The 24,275-nt window shown below is 44.5% G+C and overlaps 3 protein-coding genes across 9 annotated transcripts in view; 1 reads left to right on the top strand and 2 right to left on the bottom strand.

Annotated features, from left to right (window-relative positions):
- Nucleotides 1-14,908, bottom strand: part of LOC144110576 (dystrophin-like) — a 28,352-nt gene extending 13,444 nt beyond the window's left edge. For 4 of the 6 annotated variants that reach the window (XR_013309875.1, XR_013309874.1, XM_077643588.1 and 1 more), the window contains exons 1-15: nucleotides 14,766-14,908; nucleotides 13,767-13,834; nucleotides 13,227-13,363; nucleotides 8,951-9,155; nucleotides 8,338-8,423; nucleotides 7,960-8,039; nucleotides 7,775-7,849; nucleotides 5,406-5,517; nucleotides 4,771-4,825; nucleotides 4,535-4,646; nucleotides 3,931-4,046; nucleotides 3,313-3,385; nucleotides 1,752-1,837; nucleotides 1,003-1,147; nucleotides 663-861 (exon numbers count right to left, since the gene is read on the bottom strand). Coding sequence is in view for 4 of the 6 variants with exons in the window: in XM_077643588.1 (XP_077499714.1) it covers nucleotides 663-861; nucleotides 1,003-1,147; nucleotides 1,752-1,837; nucleotides 3,313-3,385; nucleotides 3,931-4,046; nucleotides 4,535-4,646; nucleotides 4,771-4,825; nucleotides 5,406-5,517; nucleotides 7,775-7,849; nucleotides 7,960-8,039; nucleotides 8,338-8,423; nucleotides 8,951-9,155; nucleotides 13,227-13,363; nucleotides 13,767-13,819 (1,534 nt within the window). In the remaining 2 variants the exon portion in view is untranslated. Of the gene's footprint in view, nucleotides 1-662; nucleotides 862-1,002; nucleotides 1,148-1,751; nucleotides 1,838-3,312; nucleotides 3,386-3,930; nucleotides 4,047-4,534; nucleotides 4,647-4,770; nucleotides 4,826-5,405; nucleotides 5,518-7,774; nucleotides 7,850-7,959; nucleotides 8,040-8,337; nucleotides 8,424-8,950; nucleotides 9,156-13,226; nucleotides 13,364-13,766; nucleotides 13,835-14,034; nucleotides 14,172-14,765 lie in introns of those variants that run through there. The other 2 variants (XM_077643586.1, XM_077643584.1) reach the window with 2 other exon arrangements.
- Nucleotides 14,909-15,124: 216 nt separating this feature from the next.
- Nucleotides 15,125-20,503, top strand: LOC144111056 (plasminogen receptor (KT)). Its single transcript, XM_077644172.1, has 4 exons — nucleotides 15,125-15,466; nucleotides 15,543-15,673; nucleotides 17,071-17,180; nucleotides 18,359-20,503. Exons 1-4 carry the CDS (start codon nucleotides 15,398-15,400, stop codon nucleotides 18,499-18,501), a joined length of 453 nt encoding a protein of 150 aa, XP_077500298.1. The 5' UTR covers nucleotides 15,125-15,397; the 3' UTR covers nucleotides 18,502-20,503.
- A 595-nt stretch (nucleotides 20,504-21,098) lies between these two features.
- LOC144111055 (spindle assembly abnormal protein 6 homolog) overlaps nucleotides 21,099-24,275 on the bottom strand; it is a 31,393-nt gene continuing 28,216 nt past the window's right edge. The window contains exon 17 of one of the 2 annotated variants that reach the window (XM_077644170.1): nucleotides 21,099-23,504. In XM_077644170.1, the coding sequence (XP_077500296.1) occupies nucleotides 23,303-23,504 (202 nt within the window). In that variant the 3' untranslated portion in view covers nucleotides 21,099-23,302. The remainder of the gene's footprint in view (nucleotides 23,505-24,275) is intronic. The other variant, XM_077644171.1, reaches the window with a different exon arrangement.

The following is a 24,275-nucleotide window of genomic DNA, read 5'->3' as shown; positions in this document are numbered from 1 at the left end:
CTTCTTGGAGTGAATAAGTGGCTACAACTGCCGCACTGTCATTTAGAAATTGATGTTTTTGTTCCCTGACACTGAAATTAAGACTGCCTGCACCTGTTTACATGGGTGAACTCCACTCGTAACAGTACTCAATGAGGAAATCGGGCCATTTAACGTGTGTTGTTTCTTTGTAGGCTCAGCGCCAAAGTGGGAACTGACACACAGCAAGCAACGTGAGTACTGGCTAACAGCCAACTGTAAAACTCTATTTAAGAGTTATGTTTCAAATAAATGATGAGCAGGTATGTAGAATTTAAATTTACCCTAATAAGACCTCAAACAGGCAGTGCCCAGACTGCTATGGAAATTAAAGCCGCAGCTGCTAGCTTATTTAGTTCTCCTAGGATAGCTGTAGCCTTATCTGAATGCTTAAGTGAAAATCTGAAGTTAATCGAATTGACGCTTCATAGCAGTTTCTTTCTCACAAATGAGTTCAGACACATGATTTACATACGGGGAGTTTCATACAGGTTCCCTGTTCACTATGCAAGTGTTCAACAAGGAACCTGTATGGGCTGCGAAACATCCAACTCTGTTGTCCGACTCATTTCCAGTTCCATTGTCCGGTTCATATCCATAACGATACCTGACGAGATGAAACTGCAAAACGCTCGCTTGACTACCTTTCAGCCCGTTGTGAATCTCCAGGAAGCGGTCCATGCTCTTGCAAGGAACTCGTCCTCCATTGGCCGGTGTGCTTTGCAGCCAAGCGGGGTTGCTCCCAGTGACAGCCATGCAGGAATGGCCGCCATTACCAGGCACCCCCCCATTGGGGATGCACATCACCGGGTCTGCACCTCCCATCTCCTCTCGTGCTAGCACCTGCACAACAGATGTCAAAACCGGCTGGCTATTGATGCAAGCACTTGCATGCTTATTTTGCAACACTATGCTTGATTTAGTCAGCTTCCAGTATGTGGTTAAACAGAAGACAAAATACCCAGGCGGCCGAATGTTGCCCACCTGCAGAAGGTTGCGCATGCGCTTCAGCTGCATCTCCACCTGCACCAGGTGTTGATGAAGGTAGCGTTGCCGAAGTGGTGATGACGGCACGGATGTGGGGCTCCCTGTCCCCAGCTCTTTGGAGGCCACTTCGCGGGCGAGGTTCCTGCAGAAAGACAGAACCAGTGAGCAAAAACAGAACCGCGAATAGCACAGCGACAAAAGCTAAGATGCTGACCGCATAAGGCCTCTAAAAAACTGCCAAAAAAAGAGAAGGTTTAAAGTGAATTCCCATTCCCACATGAAAGCCACTGTCGGAGCTGTGTAGGTTCTTAATTTGTGGGAACCTCGAAGAAAATCATTACAGCATTTCTACTATACGCCTTAGAAATTCCATGTGTTTAATGGCCTACTTTAGTAACAATGGTGGCAAGTGCTTGAAATATAACATTAGTCACCAACAGCACGTGAGAGGACAGTGTCCAAAGTTTCTTTATGTGTGCACAGAAAAACAAAGGAAGAAGATGCAACAGCGAACGAAGTTTCCTCAACGGTATCGTTAACATTTGACAAGAAAACATCAAGAGAGGGTTTCAGAAGTCATTTTCATAAACGCTAGAAATGAAAAAAAAAAAAAAAAAACGAGTCTCACAAGTTGGGCTCTCTCCTTGTGGAGGTTGGGTAAGTGGCGCACGCACTCTAGCAACGAATTTGATGCAAACTCATCTGGTCATGCTGTGCAGCAGTAATGAACTGAACAAAATGCCGACCTGTTTTCTCGCTCCAGCCGCTCAATGATGCTCTCCAACTCCTGCTGGTGAAGGGTGTCCAAGCATGGTGCCATGTGCGCATTATTCTGTTTGGACAAAAGGAGAAAAAAAAAGACAAAGAAGAAGAATGTGCCAGGACCTGTGACATTCAAAACTAGCCCTCGCCTTACCAGTTAAAAAAAGGGGGGGGCAAAGGGCATGCATTATCCAATAAATATGCAAATCCGGCATATTATTCTGAATAACACAATACGCTGAAAGCTCGCTCACTGGACCTTGCTTAATTCAAACCTCTGATTACCACTTCAAGTGAATGCTCTGGTTCTATCATTGTCGAGTGTATTAAAAGAGGCTCCCTTCAACTTGAACTTCACATAGTCTAACAAATTTTCAGTGTCCTTCGAGTTCCTGCTATCGATACTTGACTGTGCCAGTTCGTACATCTGTAAAAAGAGTTAGCGCAAAAGATGCAGCAAAATCCAAAAACCGGCAGTGATGTTAGATGTACTAAGCATCCGTTAGTTCATACTGGCCAGCATTTGCCAGTCACAGCAAAAATAATTCACAAATATTGTTGCTTGACAAATGCAGTACCCTATAGCCAAATTCCAAGTGAGGAGCACGACCCCTGGGCTTGATGAGCACACACGCACTCATCAGCACGAGTTCGTGTACACCAACCAGGTGTTCCAAAATACATTACAGTCAAACCTCGATATAGCAAACACGGATATATTACGAATTATTGGCTATATAGAACTGTTCGTAAATATTTTTGACAATTACATTTAATTTCTACTTTATGTATCAAATGCAATTGGCCATGAAACGGGTGTATCGTCAAACTGTGCCCGTTTGGATGGCAGGCGGCAGGCTTCGCCGCACTGCATAATTGACTGGTGGTGATGCGGCAAGCGTTTGAGCCAAGGTTTGCACTTTTATTTCGCACTGACCAACGGCGACGTGTAGGGTTACAGTATGGCAGTCAGCACGTGTTCACGCCTCTGGCATGCATTGAAAGCACCAGGAAAGCAGCAGCACAGGCGTTTGTAAGCTTGCAGTAACAATCCTACGCTCATGTTGACTGTCACGGAGGTGGTGAAAACGACGATAGGTTTTGCTCTAACGGACCACTTTCAGCGCAAATGGCTGTGAAGCGGGGAAACCACCGCAGCCAGCGCTTAACCTGCACTTGCAGTGCTGAGCAGGGAAGCCCACCTAACTGGCGCTCGGTCTTTTGCGGCCTACGGAATAGCCGCGGCCTCTGAAACGCTGCCAAAACCTGTAAAAACGTCTATGTTTCTCTAGTAAAGGTCGCCAGAATTGCTGTCCCTTCAATGACTAAATTGTGCCACGTTTGCGCGCGTTTCCGACGAACTATTACATTATGAATTTCAACTGTAGAAAACTATTTTACGATCTTTTACTTGTTCGCTACAACGAGGTTTCACTGTACTATTCAAACTGACCATCCTGGAAGAATTCCTGTTTCACAAAACACTGACTTTCCAATTTGGGAAGCCAGCTGACATTTAGAAAAAAAAAAGAAAACATGACTTACAGCTGCTGACTTCACAAAGTCCACTTCGTCTGACTGCGGTACTCGATAGGCCTTTGGGCTTTGTGCCGGGGGCCTGCAAGAAAGCGAAACAGGTTTTAAATGACGCACAGCTCGAAGGGTGCTGAACCACTTCTCGATGTGATGCCTGAGTGTTTTCGGTGGGCGCTGTCATCAGAATCCTCGTTACCATTGGCCCATTTACATTTACTGTAGGGCAACGTCCTTTGCCACTATCTCCAATGAAAGCTGTCCTGCGTCAGACGTGACCATGACGTTTTCGCTAATTCCTTACCGCATCCGCCCAACTGACTCTCTGCCGCCCCCTGCTACGCTTGCCCTCTCTTGAAATCCGCTCCATTATTCTAATGGAACATTGGTTATCTGTTCTCCGGATTACATGCCCTGCCCATCCCCATTTCCTCTTCTTGATTTCAACTGGAATATCATTTTCTTGAGGGCACAATGCATCACCTCAAACCAATGCTTGCGAAACACTCATGGCATGCACAAAGTGCACCACCCATAGACAGACAAGTGGAGCCACTGAGCTATGCGAACTCATTTTTGACAACAATTTGTTTCTGCAAAAGATATGACTGAGACGCTGCCGACTCTCACTTGGGCTCTGGGTTGGCCTGCAGAGGCAGGTAGCTGGGCCTTGGCTCCCGCTTCCAGCGCTGAATCTTCAGGCTGATGGTCTTCAGGACGGCTTTGACCTTCTCCCAGGAGGAGGTCTGGAAGGAACGCCACGCAGAGAGGATGTTGCTGTACTAGAGCATCCTACCAAAGTTCTGAATACATGACCACAGTGTGCTCCATTCAATGCTGTTCGATCCGAATTTTAAATGCTCATACTACCTACTAGGTAAAAAATATCAACTTCAAATAGTCTCGTCAGCATGGCCTCCAATATCCACAGCTGCAAAGTTGGGGTTCTCTGAGGGCACAGTGCTGTGCTCGCATCAAACAGCACTGAGTGGGGACCAGTTGATTCCTCCCCTGCTCTCCGATTCATGATACCTTGCACCTACAGCTACTGCTAGTCATTGCCAGGCAGAGAATGCACACTGATACAAACACAGCAGAAGAGACATTAAGTGAGAATAATTTGTGCACGAAAATGTCGCAAGTAGTAGTCATTTGTGCGACACTGGAAGGCCACAGTTGCAAAGACTTTTTTTCCATCTCTCACGGCAACTAAAGAGTGCCCGTGGCAGCTCACCTGTTGGCAGTGTTCTTGCATTCGGTGCTTGATGGAATGGTTCTTGCTGATGTTGCCGTGCAAAAAGCAGCTTTGGCACAGGTCGTAGTTGAGGCACTGGAGGCACTGGTACCTGTCAAGAGCAGTTTGGGGAACAATGCCATGAGTTCCCACTGCCTTCTCAATGATACGTTGTTACCGGTTTGGCCTGCGGAAAACGGCAGCAACTTGCAACCTGCGAGTGCTGCACAACTCACCTCAGTCCAACTATGGGGTATGTCTTGCACGCTCCGCATTTCATGGGGTGTGCAACTGCAACAAATAAAAGGCAAATTGCCAAGGAAAATTTATACAGTGAAATAGAGGAAGAGAAAACAACAGCATGCGGTAGCACTAGTTAGGGTGGGCACTCAAGGTCCTCACGTGCTAAAGGTATTTTACCTAAAGGTCTTTATCCAGGAGGCATTTAACATGAAGGCCTTCACTCTAAAGGCCTTTACCATAAGACATTTACCCTAAAGGCATTTTGGTAAAGACCTAGGTAAAGGCCTGCCATCTGTACACACGTAATAGGTTGCCCACAACCCTGTGGACAGGTTGCACAAAGGCTTGCTAAAGCAGGCTTCAGGGACATACGTACGTATGCCCAAAACCAGAAGATGCGCCTATTAGCGCTAAAGCACTAAAAAGTGTGGACATGGCAACTGATGATGTAAGCACTAAGGGAGTAAGGAAGAGATGCTAGACGAGAAAAAACACAGTTAGTGGACCGCCTGCACACACATAAATGAAAGCCTCAAATAAACAAACGCATTCCACGCCATATGCAAAACGAAATGTCTAAAAGTAAAAGGCAAGCCAGGCACCAGAAGAAAATCTCTCAGCCCCTCACCATTTTCAGTGGACCTCATCCGGTAGAACGTTGAGATCCAGACCAGGTTCTGGGGCTCCCGCAGCAGCCAGTTGAGGAACACATCGTCCGGAATGGCAGGCAGTGGTGCAAGCTGCAAGATAAACACAAGGTTAGTACGAAGAACCTCTTCCACACAGTAATGAAATGAGGTAATCTAGTTTGCCTGAAAATTTGTCTGTAATCTACAAGAATCAACAGAAAACATACTAGGACCAGAGAAGAAGTCCTTTCTTTGTTCATTAAAAAAACACTGTTGCACCCTGCACTTACCATAGCAGATGCACACAAGCTTTCAGACGAAACAGCTAGTCGCAGTTAGTTGAAAACCACCGAGACGGCTCAGTGGTTACAGTGCTCAGTCCGTGATCCCAAGGATGCGGGCTCAATAGTAACTGTGGCGATTATGTTTCGATGGATAGAAAACAAGACACATCTGTGGGCTGTGCGATGTCATCGCCCATTTAAAAATCTCAGTAGTTGAAATTATTCCAGAGTCCTCTTCTACTACGACACCTCTTTCTTCCTTCTTTCGCTCCCTCCTTCATCCCTTTCCTCACAATAAGGTTGAGATGTTCATTGAGAAGTGAGGAAGTTACAGTGCCTTCCTTTTTTCAAAACCAATCTTATTTTTTCTTCAGTTAGTTGAAAATGAATGCTCATAGCCACCACAAGATTTTATTGATGCAAAGGCGGCTTGGTCAAAGAACGCCATGGCTAATGTGTTTTTGGTCTGCGTGACGCGGGGTCATAGACTTGCTTTTCCCAGCATTTCAACTCAGAGGAACGAAGCACCAGGCCAAGGGAACGCTCACACTCATTAGGAACAAGTGGGTACCCAGCAGCACTGTGGAGTGTTCTAGGGAAACACCAGGCCCATTATACATCCATGATGCTGATGTATTGTTGGCAAGAAAAGTTAACACACTGAATGTGCTCACGAACATATCTACTAAACCGCTGTCTTGAGACCTAGCCATCAAACATTGATACTAGCAAATGCAGCATGTACTTACATCCCCTTATACATGCACACATTTCAGGTGACTGGCTTGCATTACACCCCCAAAATACAGCCTTTTCTGCAAACCTGCATCCCACAACTTTTTGGTGCCAACCGTATCTGTTTGGAGCATCTCAAGAGCCACACTGAGAGTGGTTCGGTTACTTTTGAAGTGCAGGAAGATCGCGTAATGTAACATCAGTATCGAACGAAACACGAGCAAGGAACTTGAAATGGGAGCAGCAAAACAGAGATTTTACTCGAGGCAGACTGATTATTAGTGCATTTTTATTTCACTTTAAGGGCTCGAAGACAGCTGCGTGGAAATGTTAGTATAGGCCCTGCGTGTATTCATTCTCCTGCACCTAGCATTTCTGTGTCCTTGTTTTAGGAGTGACATTTTCCCATTTGCGTTTTGGGTCGACACCGATGGCACTTCACAATAATTCAAGAACGCTCACTCTAAAAGTGAAAAAAAAAAATGGAAAGACGAAGAGAGAACACTGTTTCCAATGGATATCCACGTGTCTCAATATTATCGACCTTTTTTTTTTTTATCGATCCTGGTGGCAGCACGAAACATCTGTCAGGTCAAAGAGGCCAGGAGATTGCATCAGGCGCTATCAGTGAGGCAGAAGCACACAAGTACGCAATCTTATCTACGAGGGCAAGGGGGCGGGGGGGGGGGCTTGCTCCGCACTCTGTGGTGCTTGAGTGGTTGTTGTTGTCCTCCTTTCATGGAAGCACCTCGTGGCGCTATGCATACGACGCCGTCTCTTCATGCACTCAGCACACCACACGACGCAAAGGGAGGCTTTGGAAAACAACCAAGAAGTTGTACAATCTGCTATAAGCCACAAAGAAAAAAAAAAAAGCCAGTCTTTGAATGCAAAATTTAGTGGGTTGAGAACCGCATGCTTGCTTACTGCGTCTACCCCCCCCCCCCCCCCCCCCCCCAAAGAAAAAAAAAGAAAGGATTTCACTGAAGGGGGCACAGCTCTGAACAGGTACGGGGATGAGATATGCACGCACACAAGTTTACCAGTTAGGCTCCTTTACAAACAAGAAAACTGAATAAGGAAGCACTGAACCAACCATAGTTGAGATGTGCTTCAGGTACCGTTCAGATCAGATAAAGACGCAGACAAAGAGATACATGCAGAAGACTGAGGTCTTTTGTGTTAAGTAGGCAGTCCTCGGACATCAATATCACAGGAACGCCAGTAGCAGCAACAAAGAAGCAGAGTGCGGAAAAAAAAACAATAAAACTGCAGGCACCGAGAGAACGGAAGGTGTGCCATTTTTTAATGCAAGTTCCAACCCGTTTTCAAATGCTGTGGGGGCCCACCTTTCGACAGCTCTCAATGGCAGCAGGAACAAAGTGAGCACCGAAAGAAAGCTTTTCACCAAGGAACTCAGGAATCTGTGGGAAGAAATTAAAAATAAAAAGGACAGTGAGAAAGGTGACCAGGGCCATAACATACAGTCAAAGCAAAGTAACGGCAGCCAGAGGCCACTGTCCACAGCTTATACCTTTGAGATGTTTTGCAGAAAGCTTTCCAGCTCTTCATAGGAAATACGATGGTTGCCATCTTGAAGCTCGTTGCAAATGTCTACAAGAAAAAAGAAAGATTTAGAAAAAAGAGGGTGGGGGGGTGGGAACAGAAGACGATTTATACTCGTGTGAACAATTTACTTAGTCGCAAAAAAATTTGCGCTTGTCCCCTGCAAACCACGATTCTAAGGTGACGTTCCCTGTCATCCATTTTTCCGACTCCCATTGCTTCATAACGACTGTGGATGACTCTTCAGAGGGAACTCCCAGCCAAGTAAGTATTTCATTAAAACGGCGGTAATTACAAGTTACTTTCTGCACCTTGAAACAGGAAGAACGAACACTACAGGACTCACATTTGAGCTTGTCCAAGAGTCGGCCGGCACAGAAGACAAACAGAGCTATCTTCATCTGCAGAACCTGGATTGTCCCTTTACGCTTGCTGTGGAAAAGGACAAAGAAAACAGAGGGCTCCAGAGATGACCTTTCCGCACTTCGCGCTTCAAGACATGCACGTGCAGATTCTAAAAAACAAACATGCAGAGGCGTGCACACGCAACCAAGGCTTTGTTCTCTCCTAACTGCTGGGCTATTTGTAGACACGCCATTTCAAACGAATTCAGAGCAAACACACAAGCACACATAGAACAGTAATCATTCCAGGGTGTGCTTGTCCGTTTGCATTAAATTCACCTAAAATGACAACACCCAGAAAATTTCTAGCATATTTTGACTTTACATATTACATCTCCATTGCAGGCAATCTGCTTTATTCCAAGTGTAGGGCTTCAACTCTGGTTTATTCCATGCCATGAGGAGTTCAAAGCCACACACCTTGCGAAGTAAACCATAGTTGGTATTCTGCATTTAGTGCGCTTGCATCATTCCCCCTATGTGCTTATGGCTTGTACGGAACAAGCTCCGTTTTTATGGTTGGAATCGCGCAGGACTGGTGGCGAGCCGACTCACGCGTCGAAGAGGTTCTGCAGCAGGTTGAGGGCGAGGGAAGCGAGGAGGGGCACCTTCTGCTGGTGGACCCCAGGTGCCCGCTTGTAGAGGTCCTCCAAGATGGCCTCCACCTGGGCACAGCCCAGCAGCAGCTCGTGCTGTGACGCACCCTCCAGTCCGTGTGCCCCAAACACGCTGCTCAACATGGATATGTGCACGTTGCTGACTGCAAGCGGCAGGTTTGGGGGGTGGAGGTGAAGAGATTCAGGTTTGTGCATTCGTTCACTCATTTTAATACCCTCAATTGCATACACGCTTTGCAGAGGGGAGTGGTACCGAACAAGACTAACAAATGCAAGCATGGAAAACAAAAAGAAAAAAAAAACGCAATGCCAAGAACCAGCACTTTTGTTAGTGAAAAAAAAAGAGAATAAAAAAAATAACACCAAAGAATCTCTTGCCTCATTTAATGAATAAATTGAAACTACATATGCTGACATGTCAGCATTGAAATAACTACACAAAGAACCAAACACAACAAACTGTTGACTGTAATCACATGCTTATGTGCATGGAATAAAGGACGGGAAAAAAAAAGGAGATAAAGATATCGCGAAGAATTAGTTTAGCGCTTTTTGCGTTCCCAACGCATCATTAGCTAGCACTGTATCCATGCTTTTGGGCACAGAGAGATACTCCACGTTTTAAAGCAGCAGTGACACATTCCCTTGACTTCTATCTTAATACACACCACAGTGCACATAAGCAGCTCTACAAAAAGTGACCTACTTAAACTTGACTGGCTGTGGCAGCAAAACAACCGACTGTAACTAGTGGCAATACAGTGCATTTCCACCTTAAAGTTAGCAAAAAAAAAACTATCACGGTGTGGAGAGCAAACTGCAAGCTTGAATTTCGGCTCTCAAGAAACTTGGGAAGCAGTCTGAAAGGTACGAAAGCATAGGAAGAATACATCAGGCTCTTGCCGAAGACTTTAGATGAGTGTGAAACCCCCAATTCCTGCGTTCACTACATTGGAACCCATCATTTTTTACAGAGAACAACTATACACTATTGAGATTCTCTGCAACTGCTTTTCCAGGGCTTGCTTATCCATTTTAATGTCTATGTCAAAGCTACCACTTTTCATCCTCAAAAGTCATCAAGTTCAGGAACCTGGTAGGCAAAAACCTGACGTTAAATATTTTCTTTCACTGCAATTCTGGAAGCACATTCTTTTCTGCATCTCTCCCACTATCTCATTTATTTTTGTGCGATTTCTTTCCACCTAAAGAACACCTAAAGAAATGTTGATTTAAAAAAAAAAAGACAAAGGGGTGGTCACACCACCCTTGTTCTTTGCCTTTTGCAACACAATTGTCTTTTTGCAACACAATTGCCCTTCGAAATTATTCAGGATCCTTCAAATATGGCATGCCTTTCTTCTTTCATTCCCTTATTTACCCCTTCCCTCACAGCGCAGTTGACATGTCCAGAGAGAAATGAGACAGCTAACGTGCCCTGTCCTTTCCAGAAAACCAATTTTTTGATGGAAAGTTTCTTTAGTTTGGTTCAAATAAAAACTTATCCCGGAAAAACATTCCAACTCTTCGTATTTCAATAATGCAGTCTAGGAGTGTGCTTCGAAAAATCACTTTGTAGGACAGCAGGTGCTCGAGATGAAAGCATGAGATGCTGCTTTAACAGCGAAACGAAGGCAGAATAGCCAGAGAAAAGGTTTTTGAGGCCTGCGGACTAACCCCAGGCAACTACGCTATCAAGTGGGTGAGAGAAGCCGACAGACGTCGAGTTTACATTGCTGACCGAGCATCACAGCAGGTCACAAAACAAGCTTGGGATGCTACATGACAGGCAGAGAAGCACGAACCTATTGAACAAACAGGTCAGCAAATACTGGCTAAGTAAAAAAACTTTGCAATTAAGTTGCTTTTTACTTTAAACACAGTTATCTTAAACAATTAGATATTGTATCAATGACCTTTATGTTCAAAACATGCGCGCGCATTCACGCACGCACACACGCATACACACGGCCATTTGTTTTTTGGGTAAAACCCGATTTTACATTTTTGTCCCATTCTTGCACCCTGAACACATTTCTTAAAAATTGGGTTAAACCTGATTTCACCTAGAAAATGCCCCTTCTAGTGTACACACAATTAAGGGCAAGAAAATGGCGGCTTGCATACATGAAAGAGGATAGAGAACATAGGCTTTCCTTAACAAAGCTTAAGATCATCATCATCATCATCAGCCTGACTACACCCAATGCAGGGCAAAGGCCTCTCCCATGTCTCTCCAATTAACCCTATCCTTTGCCAGCTGCGCCCACCCTATACCTGCAAACTTCTTAATCTCATCTGCCCACCTAACCTTCTGTCGCCACCTGCTACGCTTGCCTTCTATGAAGATGAAGATACCGCACGAAAATTAGTGGATATTCTGTGCTTATTCAAGGGCAGTGTTCATTCAACTGGCGATAAGCATCTTTTAACGCTTGTTATTCATGACGTGACTTAACTTGAAAATATGTCTGAAAAGCAACTTCTAGAAGCGAGATGCCAAAACACTGGTATTGACCAGGAATTTATTCGGCATCATGTATCAAGTGCTATCTATGCTAATGATGTCCTGCTCTAAGGCTCTTGCAAGTTTCAAATAGCCTCTGTGATGTTTAATGACTGTTTTCGCAGTGTACAAGGCAGTGTGCATGCATGTGAACTGCAGCATAAGAGACTGACAGTTTATGTGACAAAATAATTGCAACAGGTGAAAAAAATCTATTTTTGTGAAGTTTTCCAACCTGTAACATTTGTTTGTGAAATACTGCACAAAAATAGGGCATTTTGTGTCCCGTTCAAAACGAGCACTTATAATATATCGTCTTTTGCTGCAAAAAAAAAAAAAACAAAGAAATCCGAATTACGGAAATTTTTACTGAATAACCCAATTTGGGCCCGATTTTTACCCCCCGAATGAAAAAATCAATCCGAAGATGAAGGGCCTTATAGATATAGATAATATATACATATATAAATAAAAACTCCAAATAGTGGCCTCAAATACAGTACTAAGAGAAAAGAATTTAAAAATTTTCGCTTTTACTCTATTGACTAGTGTTGGATCAGTCGAAATAGTACAGATTACTGCACACAATGATATAAACAGGTAGGACCTATCTCTATCAGCTGGTGGAACATGGGAACTGCAACATGCCACAAAATACATGGGAAAGATATGAATTACCCCGTTGAATTACGTAACATAGTAGAATACAAGTTGGTAAGTACTATGGTGGCTGAAATAAATCTAGAGTCCTCCACTACGGTGCTTCTTTTCCTCTGTCTCCTGTCCCTACATCCATCTCTTCCCTCACGGTGAGATTCAGGTGTCCAGTGAGAGTGCTAGAATTACTGTGCTTTATGTTACTTCAAAATAACATCTGGATTTGCAATTACAGCACAGCCATTTTCTTTTGTGATGAACAAGAAATCTGGGAGTTAATTTTTTCCTGTTATTTTATGGTGCAGCATCACCAAAGTGGAACACCTCAGCTGGAGCTTCATTGCTGAGCTATTGAACCTTTGAAATCGGTGCTCAAAAAGTGACGAAGACAGTTGTCATGCAAGGGAAGCGTTAAAAGGCTAAGTTATTCACTTTTGCAGGAGGCAAAGTTCAAAGCGCCCACAAATGAACAACAGAAATCAATGGCCTTTTAAATAACAAGTGCCCTTTAAGAGGAAGAAGTAAGTGCCTTTAACAACTAAGCGAAATAAATGTGTTCCGGCACTAGGCATGGTAAAAAGGAAAAGGTGAAATGAGGTTGTAAAATACGACTCATTAGAATTGGCAGCGCCCATTAAAAATCTATGCCAACTTATTTTTGCACTAACTGCATCTGCTGTTAACATTATGTTTAAACACACAATAAAACTTCCCATAAAAGCACATCAATACGTGTTGATGCCCTACTCGCATAGCTAAAGAATCCAAAAACATTCGTTTATTGGTCACAGGATAATGGCAGTATCGAGTGAACAGCAACACAAAAAGCATTTTATTCCCAATAAAATGCAACCAGACAATAAAAAAGGTGCTTCCTTTTCAACATAACAGGTGCTGTGTGTCGGTGTTGCTTTAAAAAAAAACAGGAAAAAATATTCGCCACACACACAGGAAGTGGTGCAGACTTTTAAATGCGCTTGAAATATCACCCACAACTGTGCTCACAGCTTGCAAGCTGCTCACTGCCTCTACTCCATCTCGAATTACTCACAAAGAAGTTCCTTTTGAAGGTAGATGAGCTTGGCCCCAGTCCTATATGCAGCATACTTGATGTCGTTGAATGACGTGAGCTTTTCAATGATGAGGACCATTTCAGGATGGTCCCACTGCGTCTTCTCCTTTCGATGACTGCACAATTAAGAATTACAGCTTGTACTGTCATGCCTCACTCTACAGTGGCTGAAATGTACTTCACGAACTACCTCAAGGAAGGAAGCTAAGGAATGTAAAGCGACTGGCTCCTATAGCCTTTTTGATACCAATTACACAATAAAAGATAATCATTAACAGCAGCATGCAAGTTCAATAGTACAATCGAAACGGCCATGACTGAGCAGTTTCTCGGCACACAAATTCCTCTTCTCTCTCACAAGATGATGCTATGATGAGCCCGTCAAGGTTTTGTGAAGAAAACTACCCAGTTTGTGCCTGGATGCTCACATGGTTAATCTGGCCACTTTGACTCGGTTGTTCAACCGACAATCGAAAACAATGTGATTCTTTAATCCAATCCAAGGGAATGTCTACTCACTTTACATAATACGGGATTCCGGCTCCCGTTTCTTGTCTCTCCCACTCGTCCATCTCGTTCTCTTGTGCCTGACGCAAGACAAAAGCAACGAGTCGCAACGAGTCAAATCGACGCACAAACCGATCCGGCACGGCGCCAAGGGCCAGTTATATGGCAAAACGAGTACTACCTAAGGACTATGGCGCGACACTTTCAAAGCGGAATCACCGATTCCCGGACAGCTCACAAAAAAGTCTCAACAAGCCAAGCATGTCTTCAGCGTACTTACACGCATCGGGCCCACGTAAGCACGTCAATCAAAATACGCGCGCAGCGCTTTCTCGGTCACTTCGGTCACGCTGGTCCACGCAAAGGGAGTGGACACACCGGCGCTCCGCACGTCAGCGCAGAGACGAAGGTGACATCAAGAACACGCGAGCCGCGGGGAGCCCGAACACGATACACACACTACGTCGCCGGCCGTGACACCCAAAGCCGCTGCGCGGCAGGAACCGTTCGCGACCGCGCGCGCGCAGGCCGCGTTCGCTTCCGCGAACGTGCGATTCGACGCTTTCGCAGTGTTTGCTTGGGCGGGACCGCCTACACGCTGTCCTGCAGGCAAGCGCGCGCCGCGCGCTCAATGCCCAACATACGGGAGCGCAATGAGCCAGCGCGAACGCTGACCGCGACAAACCCTCAAGGGGTGTGAAATAAAAAAGAAAACGCGCAACTAAGCCAGCTGAGGTCAAAGCCGGACGGCGAAACAACTTTCCAACTCCTTTAATATCGCCTCCGACAACGCTTTATCTTCCAGTTTCGTCCGGCGAGAAGTGGACACGCTACGCGAGCGAGGTGGCCAGCCGCCGTAAGCGCGCGCGACCCCAGCCCAACTCGTTCGAGTGCCTCGCTCTGGCCGCAGCTACTAAAAGTGGGACGGGAGGGCGCGGGCAAGAAAAACAAACCGCCTCGCGGACTCCGGTCACGTTGTCACTCCATTCAGGCCGTGCGCGCGCCACTCACCGTGGACGCGGTCGCTCGTTGTGGTTACCGATTCATGATTGGCGATGTGGTTATCATCGGCGAAAGGAGTACGAAATTAAAACGCAACACTTATCGCACGCGCAAACACCTTCAAGAGGCCATTTTCAAATCGTAGCATTGTTGCTTGGCCTTGGCTTGCTGACTGCGATTTCGCCGCTGCGATAAATGCGAGAAGACAGCGGCGATAAACGATAACACCTAAGCTCAATTTTGTTGAGTGACAATAAAAGTTTACGCTGTTAAAACAAAGTGTGATAATTTCCCTACCAACATAAATTAACTTTTAAACTTAATGACACGTTGCAGTCAAGGCAAGACATCCTCCTAGAGGGCGCAGTGGTAGAAAAGATTTCTGCTTCAAAGGAAAACTGGAACTGCAGTGGTAGTTTATGGAAATCGTTAAAACACGGCGTGAAACGGTGCGCGTGGCAAGGTTGGTGTATCATTTACGTCCGGGCAGTTTCTTTTAAAATCGAAGCCTGCGCTCCTGCAATTTTTCACATACTGAGTGATTCGCCTTCAAGTTTCGGTTGTCGAAGTGCAGAGCCCGCCGATTTCGCCAGTCGTGTCACGGGAATTTGCAGTGCGCTTTTCCACACCACAAAGCAAGGATGGGTTTCGCGTGGAGCCAGCCAACTGAAAACAATGTTAAAGAACAGTTGGACATGCAAAACCTTCAAGTAAGTGCTAGATCTTGAACCGGGAATGGTTTTTGAAGCTGCACAGGTCTTCAGTTTCGGCTCTTTCGCGGCGCAGTTGGAGAGGCAGATCTACATGAGGCACCTGATGCATCAGAGGATGCTGGCCCTCAAGATCGCCAAGGCCCGGGAGCTGTTCTTCTGGCTCACAGCATTCTATGTCGTCTCCAGCGCAGGTCTCTTCGTGGGGTGTGTACACCCTTAATTGCGCCGGTCTGACTGTACGTTTGTGTAGAAATTACTATGCGTTCGCGTCGTAAATGTACTGTGAAATCTCTGGTGGGTTTCTGATAGATACTCTTGTGCAGATTTATAAAGGTTGAGTTGATTTCGATTAGCTAGCTCGAAGCCTGGAAATTTTTCCACTAACAGTAATTATTGATGGACTGTGGTACTGGAAAGGTGTAGAATTTCTCAAAGATCTCGCTTCGATCAGAGAGCATAAAGAAAGTTTGCTGAACAAGCCGAGCTGTAATGAAGCAGCTTATCCTTTGATTGACTCGTTATGATAATACAGTTCAACCAACTAAGGCCATATATTGCAACTCTTGAAAAGGATTTTGTATTTACTTTATACTAAGCACCTGGTACCATATTTTTCTTTGGTAGTCTCTATGAACTCACAGATCTGCTTTGGTTCCCATTCTGTTTCTGCAGGTGCTAAAATGATTTGTCATAATGATTCGGACTCGTATGTTGCAGAGAGGATCTTTGTATAATGCGTCAGGATATCATATCAAGCTGTTATGGTAGTCTTGAAACAAGTTGCAATCTGAATTTATTTGTAAGTGCAATTATTTATATACATAGATTTTTAAAATTTAATTGAGAAAAGAATGCTAGCCAAAAAATGCAGTATTTTTTGCAATCTACTCGATTCCTTCATCAGATGTGACTGCAGTGCAGCTTGGCTTTTTAAGCCCTTGTATAGTCAGCCGGCGGGTCACTGAATGTAAGCCGTGGGTGTAAGAGGGGGGAAACGTTCCATTCCGAGGGAGCAGTTAAGCCCTCGTGTAGACAGTTGGCAGGTCTCTGAATGTATACCGTGGTGTAGGAGAGGAGAAACGGCTAACCGCCCCTTTGGAATGCTTTCCCTCTCTTACACCCATGGTTTACCTACAGTGACCTGCCGGCTGACCATAAAAGAGCTTAAGAAGTCAAGCTGCTACTCACCCGCAGTCACACCTGATGAAGGAACAGAGTATAGGTTCCGAAACGTTGTGTCATCTTATTTTTGGTTGGCGTTCTTTTCTTTCTTAAATTAAATTTGCCTTCCCAAGCAGGCAGACCTCTGTCGAATGTTTTCTTTTGCACAGATTTTATTTTGTCCAGGCTCTTTCAATTTGGTGATGTATACAAGAGGGACCTGAAACATTTGCTCAGCAGATATATTTTGTAACGTTTTATCTGAGCGGTTTCAGTGCCTATTTAGCCGTTTACTATGCAGACTACAAGAGCTTGCCAGATCATGCTCTGTATGTGTTGCTCCGTCAAGAGTAACAAATACACTTGATAGAGAATGCAGGGCATTGTGTACTGATCTGCTGATACAGTGGTAAAGTTAAGCTTTCTACAAACTTTGGCAGGTACCGAAGGACCAAGAAACCGTCTGTGCTTGCCCCTGTTTTACCCATGACGTTCATACTGGCTTACCAAGGTGACCTGGCCTATGGCAGCAAGCTTGTGCGGATCCAAGGTGCCTGATCTTTCATTGTGATGATGATTCATTTTAAAGTATCTTGAATGCATTGCATAACGTCAGATATCCGATTGCCATGAATAACGGTCAGAGATCCCGCAGTAAGAACTGTTAGGGTGAGTGCTTAATAAGAATTAACCAGCAATTTAATGCTAACATATTTATCTGGCAGAGCTGTGACAAAATCTTACCACCCAGCAGTATTAACTTTAAAATACGAGATACTTTTTAATACCTTTAAATTTAAAATCAACATGCATTGTCATGTAAACTAAGCAAACATGGTCAAGCCCACACGGAAGAAATGACACGAAATGCCAGTACATCATGAAAAGCTGTTCATGCGATGGCTGACAGAGTGGCAATGTTCTTTTCTCAAAAATCTTTTCTGTTTTGTGAGAAAATCAAGATTTCAAAAGTTTATTTGAAAGGTTACATACTAATGTTTTACAGGTCTTTGCCTGCAACATACTGCTATAACCAGAATTTTCGTTAGTGCCCATTAACCTTTTGACACGCTGTGTACACAATGGTGTACAAACACAATTTGCAGGTTTTTCTGGCAGTGTGCTGCACCTAGCATTGATGTCTTTGTTTCGGGTGAATTGTGCCTCTTTCATGTCTAAAATAAGGATGTTTATTGTGCGAAAAAGAGAATGGAGTTAATAACATTTCACGCAACAGTGAGAAAAGGTAGCACGTCGCCCGCCATTTTTATGCAGACACAATTTGCCCTCAGTAAAAGAATCTGTTTTTCTAGCACATTTTCAAAAGTAATGTACATTTTTGAAATAGAAATTGATTTCAAGCTGTTTCGGGTGTTTTCCAGATAGGCCATGAAATTTGGATGTCGAGATTTCGGTTAATTATGACACTTTCCACAAAATATTGCACGTCCCTATAAAAAATTAACTGCTGGTATTTGGCACTGCAAAACCAACCAGTTGTCTTTCTTACGACCTGTCAATGCTATTCACTTGGAAAAATATTTTTCGATGGAAACAGAACGGCGTCTGAAAGGTTTAATGTCACCTCGCAGTGGAAACTGATGTAATCTGCAGGTTGACCCAGATGCCCACCTTCCTAGTCACCATGTCAGTTCCCACCACTGTGGGCTCAGAAAGTGTCACCATTCTGTATTTCATTCCTTTCAAACTCAAGATGTGTCTTTACAGGTGAGGCAGAGAACATAATGTCGTTCGAGAAAGATCTGCTGGAACTTCCACACGGCGTTCCAACTGTGGGCGGCATCGACGAAGCCCGAGAGAAAGCCAGGGACGAAGAGAGCTTCACCAGGGCGCACGACATCTTCCTGTGAGCACCTTGCTACAAGGCCCACACACAGGAAGGCGACTATCTCCCACCAATGCGACTGCTCTTCCACCATTGCTGTCAGTCGTACTTGATCTGGTGCTAACGACAAGACTGTTTTGCTGTAGAATGGATTCTGTGAATATGCGTCTCCCGGTAGCACATAGAATTGAGTGTAGGCAATTCTTAGTTTTATCATACTGAATGTGTAGTAGCTTCGTTTTGTCACTTGGAAGCATGAACAGGGTGGAACAGTGAAGAGATGAAACATCTAATAACTTTCATCTGAAGAGCCACGCTCCGTTGTGAACTTGACACTGTCCAAGTAAGGCAGCGACTTGTTAAACCTTCGGATGAGAGCTTAGGACCTGTCCCGCATCTTTCCTTTGGTATCCCACACTGTTTACTGCGTTTCCAGTGCACACTAAGCCTCACGAAGCCATCCGCAACTTTACAGCGTTGCCGTTTTATCTGTTTAATTGAAAGGAGGCAGATGTGTGAACCTTAGAGCTTCCTGTTGTGTAGGGTTGTGTGACAATGTAGAGTGCAGAGCGCAAAACACTGTTACAATCCCTATTTATTCAGTGTTCCTTGAAGTACAGGGTGAATTCGTTATTCTTGATACACTCTAAGGTCTGTGAAGAATCCTTGATATTCTTTGCAGGCTACAAGGAATGCAACCATACTACCACCAATACGTACCCTGTCGTCGTATTCCTTTGCATTTTGTTTTAGTAGTGGTCAAAGACACTCTAGTCACGAAATGCTGGGGAGCAAAGGAGGAATTTAAACTTCTCCCATGCAGTGTACTTGTTATCAGATCTTTTTATGCTTGTTGCATGCATGTTCAGAGTCCTGCCTTTGTGAACAATAAGGCTGCTGTCTTCATGGGGCCTTAATAGGCATCATACCCTGATACGCAGCTACTATAGCACTGGTTAACTATGTCACATTTATTTTACTTTGCCTAGTCACTGTGTAACCTTCAGTCTTTTGATGTTATAGACTCCCGTGGGAAGTCTGATAGCTTGCAAGTAGGCGAGCTATTGTGTCCATGCGTCTTTCAACACAACTTGTGGTTGTGCTTTGCTGTTCATTGCAATGCAAGATCAATCTTCAGAATTGCAGGAAGCTTTTACTGATATGCTTTCTCCTGCATTATGTACAAGTTGTGCTTTAAGTTCATTGCCTAGAACTTAGATTCTCAAGTGACATGTTCAGTTTCATAGTCGCATAGTATACATTCAAGGCAGTGGACCACGGCAGCGCTCTCGCGTTATTAACACTGCAGAGGGTGTTCAACTGCCAAGATTCATTTCTGCTTCTTGCTTCTAGTCATCATTTAATGGGCAAGTACTTACGGACAAATACTTTTGGACAACTCTTCATTAACCCTGATTTTAAGAAACCAGAGCTTACAAATAACTAGCATTCTGCTGTTGATAGCAGGAGCCAGATTCATTCTTGATTTAACAAAATTAACTTTGACAAAGTTATTTTCAACTCTATTGGACTTTTAAGGCAAGGTCTGGCAGCGTGAAGGCTTTCCTCTTCAGCCTAGTCCAAAAAATTCGTTGATGCATTTTTCATCATTACAGTCAACTACAGTTAAAAAGCGTTACGCTTGCAGCTGGTACTTTATCACATTTTTCTCCATATCACTTGGCAATGTACACAAGGCCCGAGACCACATAGAGTGGGTTTCAAAGGCTTAGCATGTTGCTGACCTTGCTAAATTTGCATTCGGCACTGTGACACTCGAGCTTTGAACGCGCAGTGTTTCCAAAGGTTACTGACTCCTAGCTTGAAAGCTACTCCACATTGGGAAATTCTCCAGTGCAGACTGCAATAATAATATCGCCCTTGTAAAGAGCTCTTTGCCAGCTCAGCCTTTTTCTGGAAACTGCTATAATCACCAACAACTTTTTCTGGCAATGGAGTGGATGCTGCAGAGCTGAAACCCACCCTCTCTTCCTATGCAGTGGTCCCCACTTGCAGTTATTTATTTTCTTAAAACATGGTGTATTGTCAATATTTGTTAGTTTAAGGCCTATTTGTATCACAACTGCCAACTTCGAATGTTGAAAGTGAAGGAAAAAAAAAAGTTTTCTTGATTACAGCAAATTTGCTAGGCACCTTTAGTTACAAGAAGCTTCAATAGATGGCGCGAACTGCTCCAGCAGCTGGACATTGTACGATGCCCACCTGGTACAAAGGGTGTGGCCGTAAAATCTAATCCAACAAAATAAAGTTACTGCGGGGCGAGCAACACACCAAGAGGCCAGGTGCACCGTTGTGCAGCCAAACTGTTTAGCTGAATGGCACAGGTGCAGATGCTCCACACCTGTAGCCTTCCCTCCATTGCCAAAAAAAGGTGGTGCTGAGTATACCCATTCTGATCAGCTTAAGATATAGGACGAATGGTCCCAGATTCAATCTTCAGATTAGGGCGAATGTTGATTTGAAATTTATTGCCCTGTTCAAGGTGTCTTTTTATGTGGTGCTCGGCAATGTCGTTTCTGCTGCTCCAAAATGAAGAAACTACTGCCTTCATCTGGGAAGCCACTGCTGTTTGGCAAATGGGTCGACGAAACTGAACATGCGCAGGCTGCCACATTTTTTTTATTTACACAAAATGTTATATCAATAGCGTGGTGTAGGATGCAGGCAACATTTATGTGTCTCCTGCATAGAAGAGGTACAGTACCGCTGGTCGAGTGTGCCTCGTCTGAAAAGCCTTCTCACAGGACTGCACACGTGTAGGAAACTGCAACAAGATATCAGCCATAATGTGGCAAATGGCCATTTACACAGACAATTTATACGAGCTCGCATTCCTGCACTAGTTCATGCCAATGCTCCCCAAGCAATTCCGGAGAGCACAGAAGCTCACGAATCAATAACATTGCCTGGTGATGACCCTCAGAGATGGCGCTAGAGACAGGAGCTGTTGCCTGAGAAGTCGCCAAGAATGTTTGATCAAAAACAAGTGAGTCCTTCGCACCTGAAAAGTGATCCTCTTACACTGTCAGCATATCCTAGTCCTAGCAAGTTGTGTATTGTTTGTATGACATGTGCAGTGAACAACTCATAACAAGGTAACCGTCACTGGAAGAGGTTCTGTTACAAGCACTCTTCCAGAGAAACATATAGGAGACTACAAAGTGTACAGAGGTAAGGCAACAAAATGACGAACAACCAAACACCCTTTGCAGTCAATTTCCTGATGCCAGAAAAGCTCAGTACGTTTTTTTTTTTTTTTTGCTGCGCACTTGGAGGCTGTAAAAATACCAGAGCTGTTAAATCTCTGTTCAGTGCAATCACAGACACAAGTGAGGGCAGCGCCAATTGTTCCCTGCTTTCAGCCAGGTTGTACCTGACGACTTCAAGCTAATTTCACTAACTAATGCACCAGAGCGGCATGGGAGATAACTGGACAACGTGCTGACATTTTCGTTGTCAAGCATTCAAACTGACTTGCCACGTGCAGCTTGAAATATCGCTCAACAACGCATGCTTATAGTTCATTCATTGTTGGCAAGTCCTTGTCTGTGCATTTGTAACTTTACTTTTTTACTGAGCTACATGTGTCTGTGTTGCCGTACATGATTGCTTAGCTCATTTCAGGTTGAACTCTCTAACAAGCTGCAGATTGTTCCAACCGATATCAGCGCAGTAACGCAGCAGCTTCACATAAAGGTGTGCGGTTTCTGTTTTGTTCACATTAGGCTTCTATTTCCACCAAGAATCAAAATCCTTTTCAGCCATTCTCACAATATTTCATCAATTATTGGTAGATACACTAATACATTCAGCATAGAAATGTGCACTTATTGATGCACTCTGAAGTCCAGTGCAATGTGTTTCAGTTCTTAATGTTTGTAAGGATCTGAATACCAAAAAAAAGTAAAAGAAAACATCCAGTTACATTAGCAGCCGTTTTGTTACAAGGGGCCTGCACTGTACTGATATATAAATACACAATATTATGCATAACATTGCATTGCTAGCAATGTCTGAATGTGCATATCTGAAACACGCAATAAACTTTGTTGAGTTTCCTTGGTCTCTGCTCACAACTGGCTATGCGGCAGTGTCGAGTTGAGCATTATCGTTCGCTGCCGTGTTGCATTCTTTGCTGGAGCATACATCCAAAGCTGGGAGAAACAAACTAGCCAACACAAAAACTGTTTGTGTGAAATGCAATCGGCATGCCTGCGCCAGTTGCTACCGGCTTGCTAAGGGCCAACCCTGATGATGCGAGTTTCAGTGTGATTGAAAGCCTAGATGTGGCTTGCAAACTGTTGCCTGAACAGTAATGCTGGAATGATCTTGACTCTCCTTAACTGCAGCTACTCACAAAACAGAACAAGCAACTTTCCTTGTCTTGAAGGTCACTACAGTGGAACTACAGCTTTACAGGTACGTAACACTGCCCCTTTGTCAACATCACCATGTCATGGTGGTGCCTGGTGTGCAAATGCAGTAATGCGTCACCACAGTAGTGTTACGTCTCGGTGTAGTTGTCACGAAACTTCCTTGAAGAACCAGGCTTGTAAACGAGAATAGGTAGGCACCAATAAAAACGGCCCATTAATGACACTACCGCCAAAAATCTGCAGCCTGCAAATTTGCATGATCCAAAGTGCAAGTGTACATCGAAGTTAGGTGGAACAAACCCATTTAGCCCTTAGAAGTACCATCCTGTGTTGCAAAAACATACATCCCTCTTGTTTGTTTTGTTCTTGCATGAAGTTAATGCATTTTTTTGATTAGACTGGCTAGTTTTGCTTCATAGAACGTGGGTGTCAGGAGGGCTTAGCCTTGGTGGCGGTGTGGTAAGGTGGCGCCACTGCTCCAGTGGCAGCAGCAGGCGCCCTCTGGCGAGTGACTACAGCAGCCCCAGATGGCAGCACTGGAGTGGCTGCAGTGGTCAGTGTATGTGGTGCTCTCTGCACCACAGGGTCTGCCTGAGGTTGAAGGAAGCGGGGGTCGATCATTGCGTCACTGCTGGAAGAAAAGCAGAATTTCAGTTGAGCATTTTTAAACGTGTATGAGGTACCCACAGTGTGACATACAGTCAGGAGCAAAAGTTTATGGGATTCATGCAGTTGGAAACAAATTTACCGTAGCGCTGCTCCGTGACCTAGTTACCCAGCACTAATACCAATGGAGGAAGCACGCATGTCCCTTTATACCTGCGGGCTGCCGCGGTGGCTGAGTGGTTATGGTGCTCGGCTGCTGGCCCGAAAGACGCGGGTTCGATCCCGGCCGCAGCGGTCGAATTTCGATGGAGGCGAAATTCTAGAGGCCCATGTACTGTGCGATGTCAGTGCACGTTAAAGAACCCCAGGTGGTCGAAATTTCCGGAGCCCTTCACTACGGCGTCCCTCATAGCCTGAGTCGCTTTGGGATTGTAAACCCTTATAAACCAAACCTTTATACCTGCAATAATTTCAGGCAACCGGCTTGCATGAATTCACCAAATTAATTTTTTTTTTCTGCATGCCCACATCCCATAAACTTTTCCTGCCGACTGTTTATGCGTATATACAAACGGGATACCACAATCAGTAACTGGAAAGGAACCACCTGTTAGTACTAAATAAAAGCAAATGGTATCCATACCGCCAAGAACTCGATGCAGCAAATGAAAGGCTAGACTAAGGGACAATAAGCAACAAATAATTTCTATTTATTGGTACCTCTCAACAAAGTGCCTAATACAGTAGTGCATGCAGTAAAGAATGGAGAAGAGAATAACGATCTTTATAAGAAGCA

The sequence above is a fragment of the Amblyomma americanum genome, chromosome 11 (assembly GCF_052857255.1).
Source record: "Amblyomma americanum isolate KBUSLIRL-KWMA chromosome 11, ASM5285725v1, whole genome shotgun sequence".
NCBI classification, from domain to species: Eukaryota; Metazoa; Arthropoda; class Arachnida; order Ixodida; family Ixodidae; genus Amblyomma; species Amblyomma americanum.
Note: the sequence above shows the minus strand (reverse complement) of the source record. Positions and strands in the feature narration are given on the sequence as shown.

Bases quoted from the DNA above. Each gene is read 5' to 3' on its own strand.
- LOC144111056 (XM_077644172.1), top strand. From the start codon at position 15,398: ATGGGTTTCGCGTGGAGCCAGCCAACTGAAAACAATGTTAAAGAACAG. The intron at 15,467-15,542 runs GTAAGTGCTAGA...TTCGCGGCGCAG, and splicing joins TGGACATGCAAAACCTTCAA to TTGGAGAGGCAGATCTACAT. The intron at 17,181-18,358 runs GTGCCTGATCTT...GTGTCTTTACAG, and splicing joins CAAGCTTGTGCGGATCCAAG to GTGAGGCAGAGAACATAATG.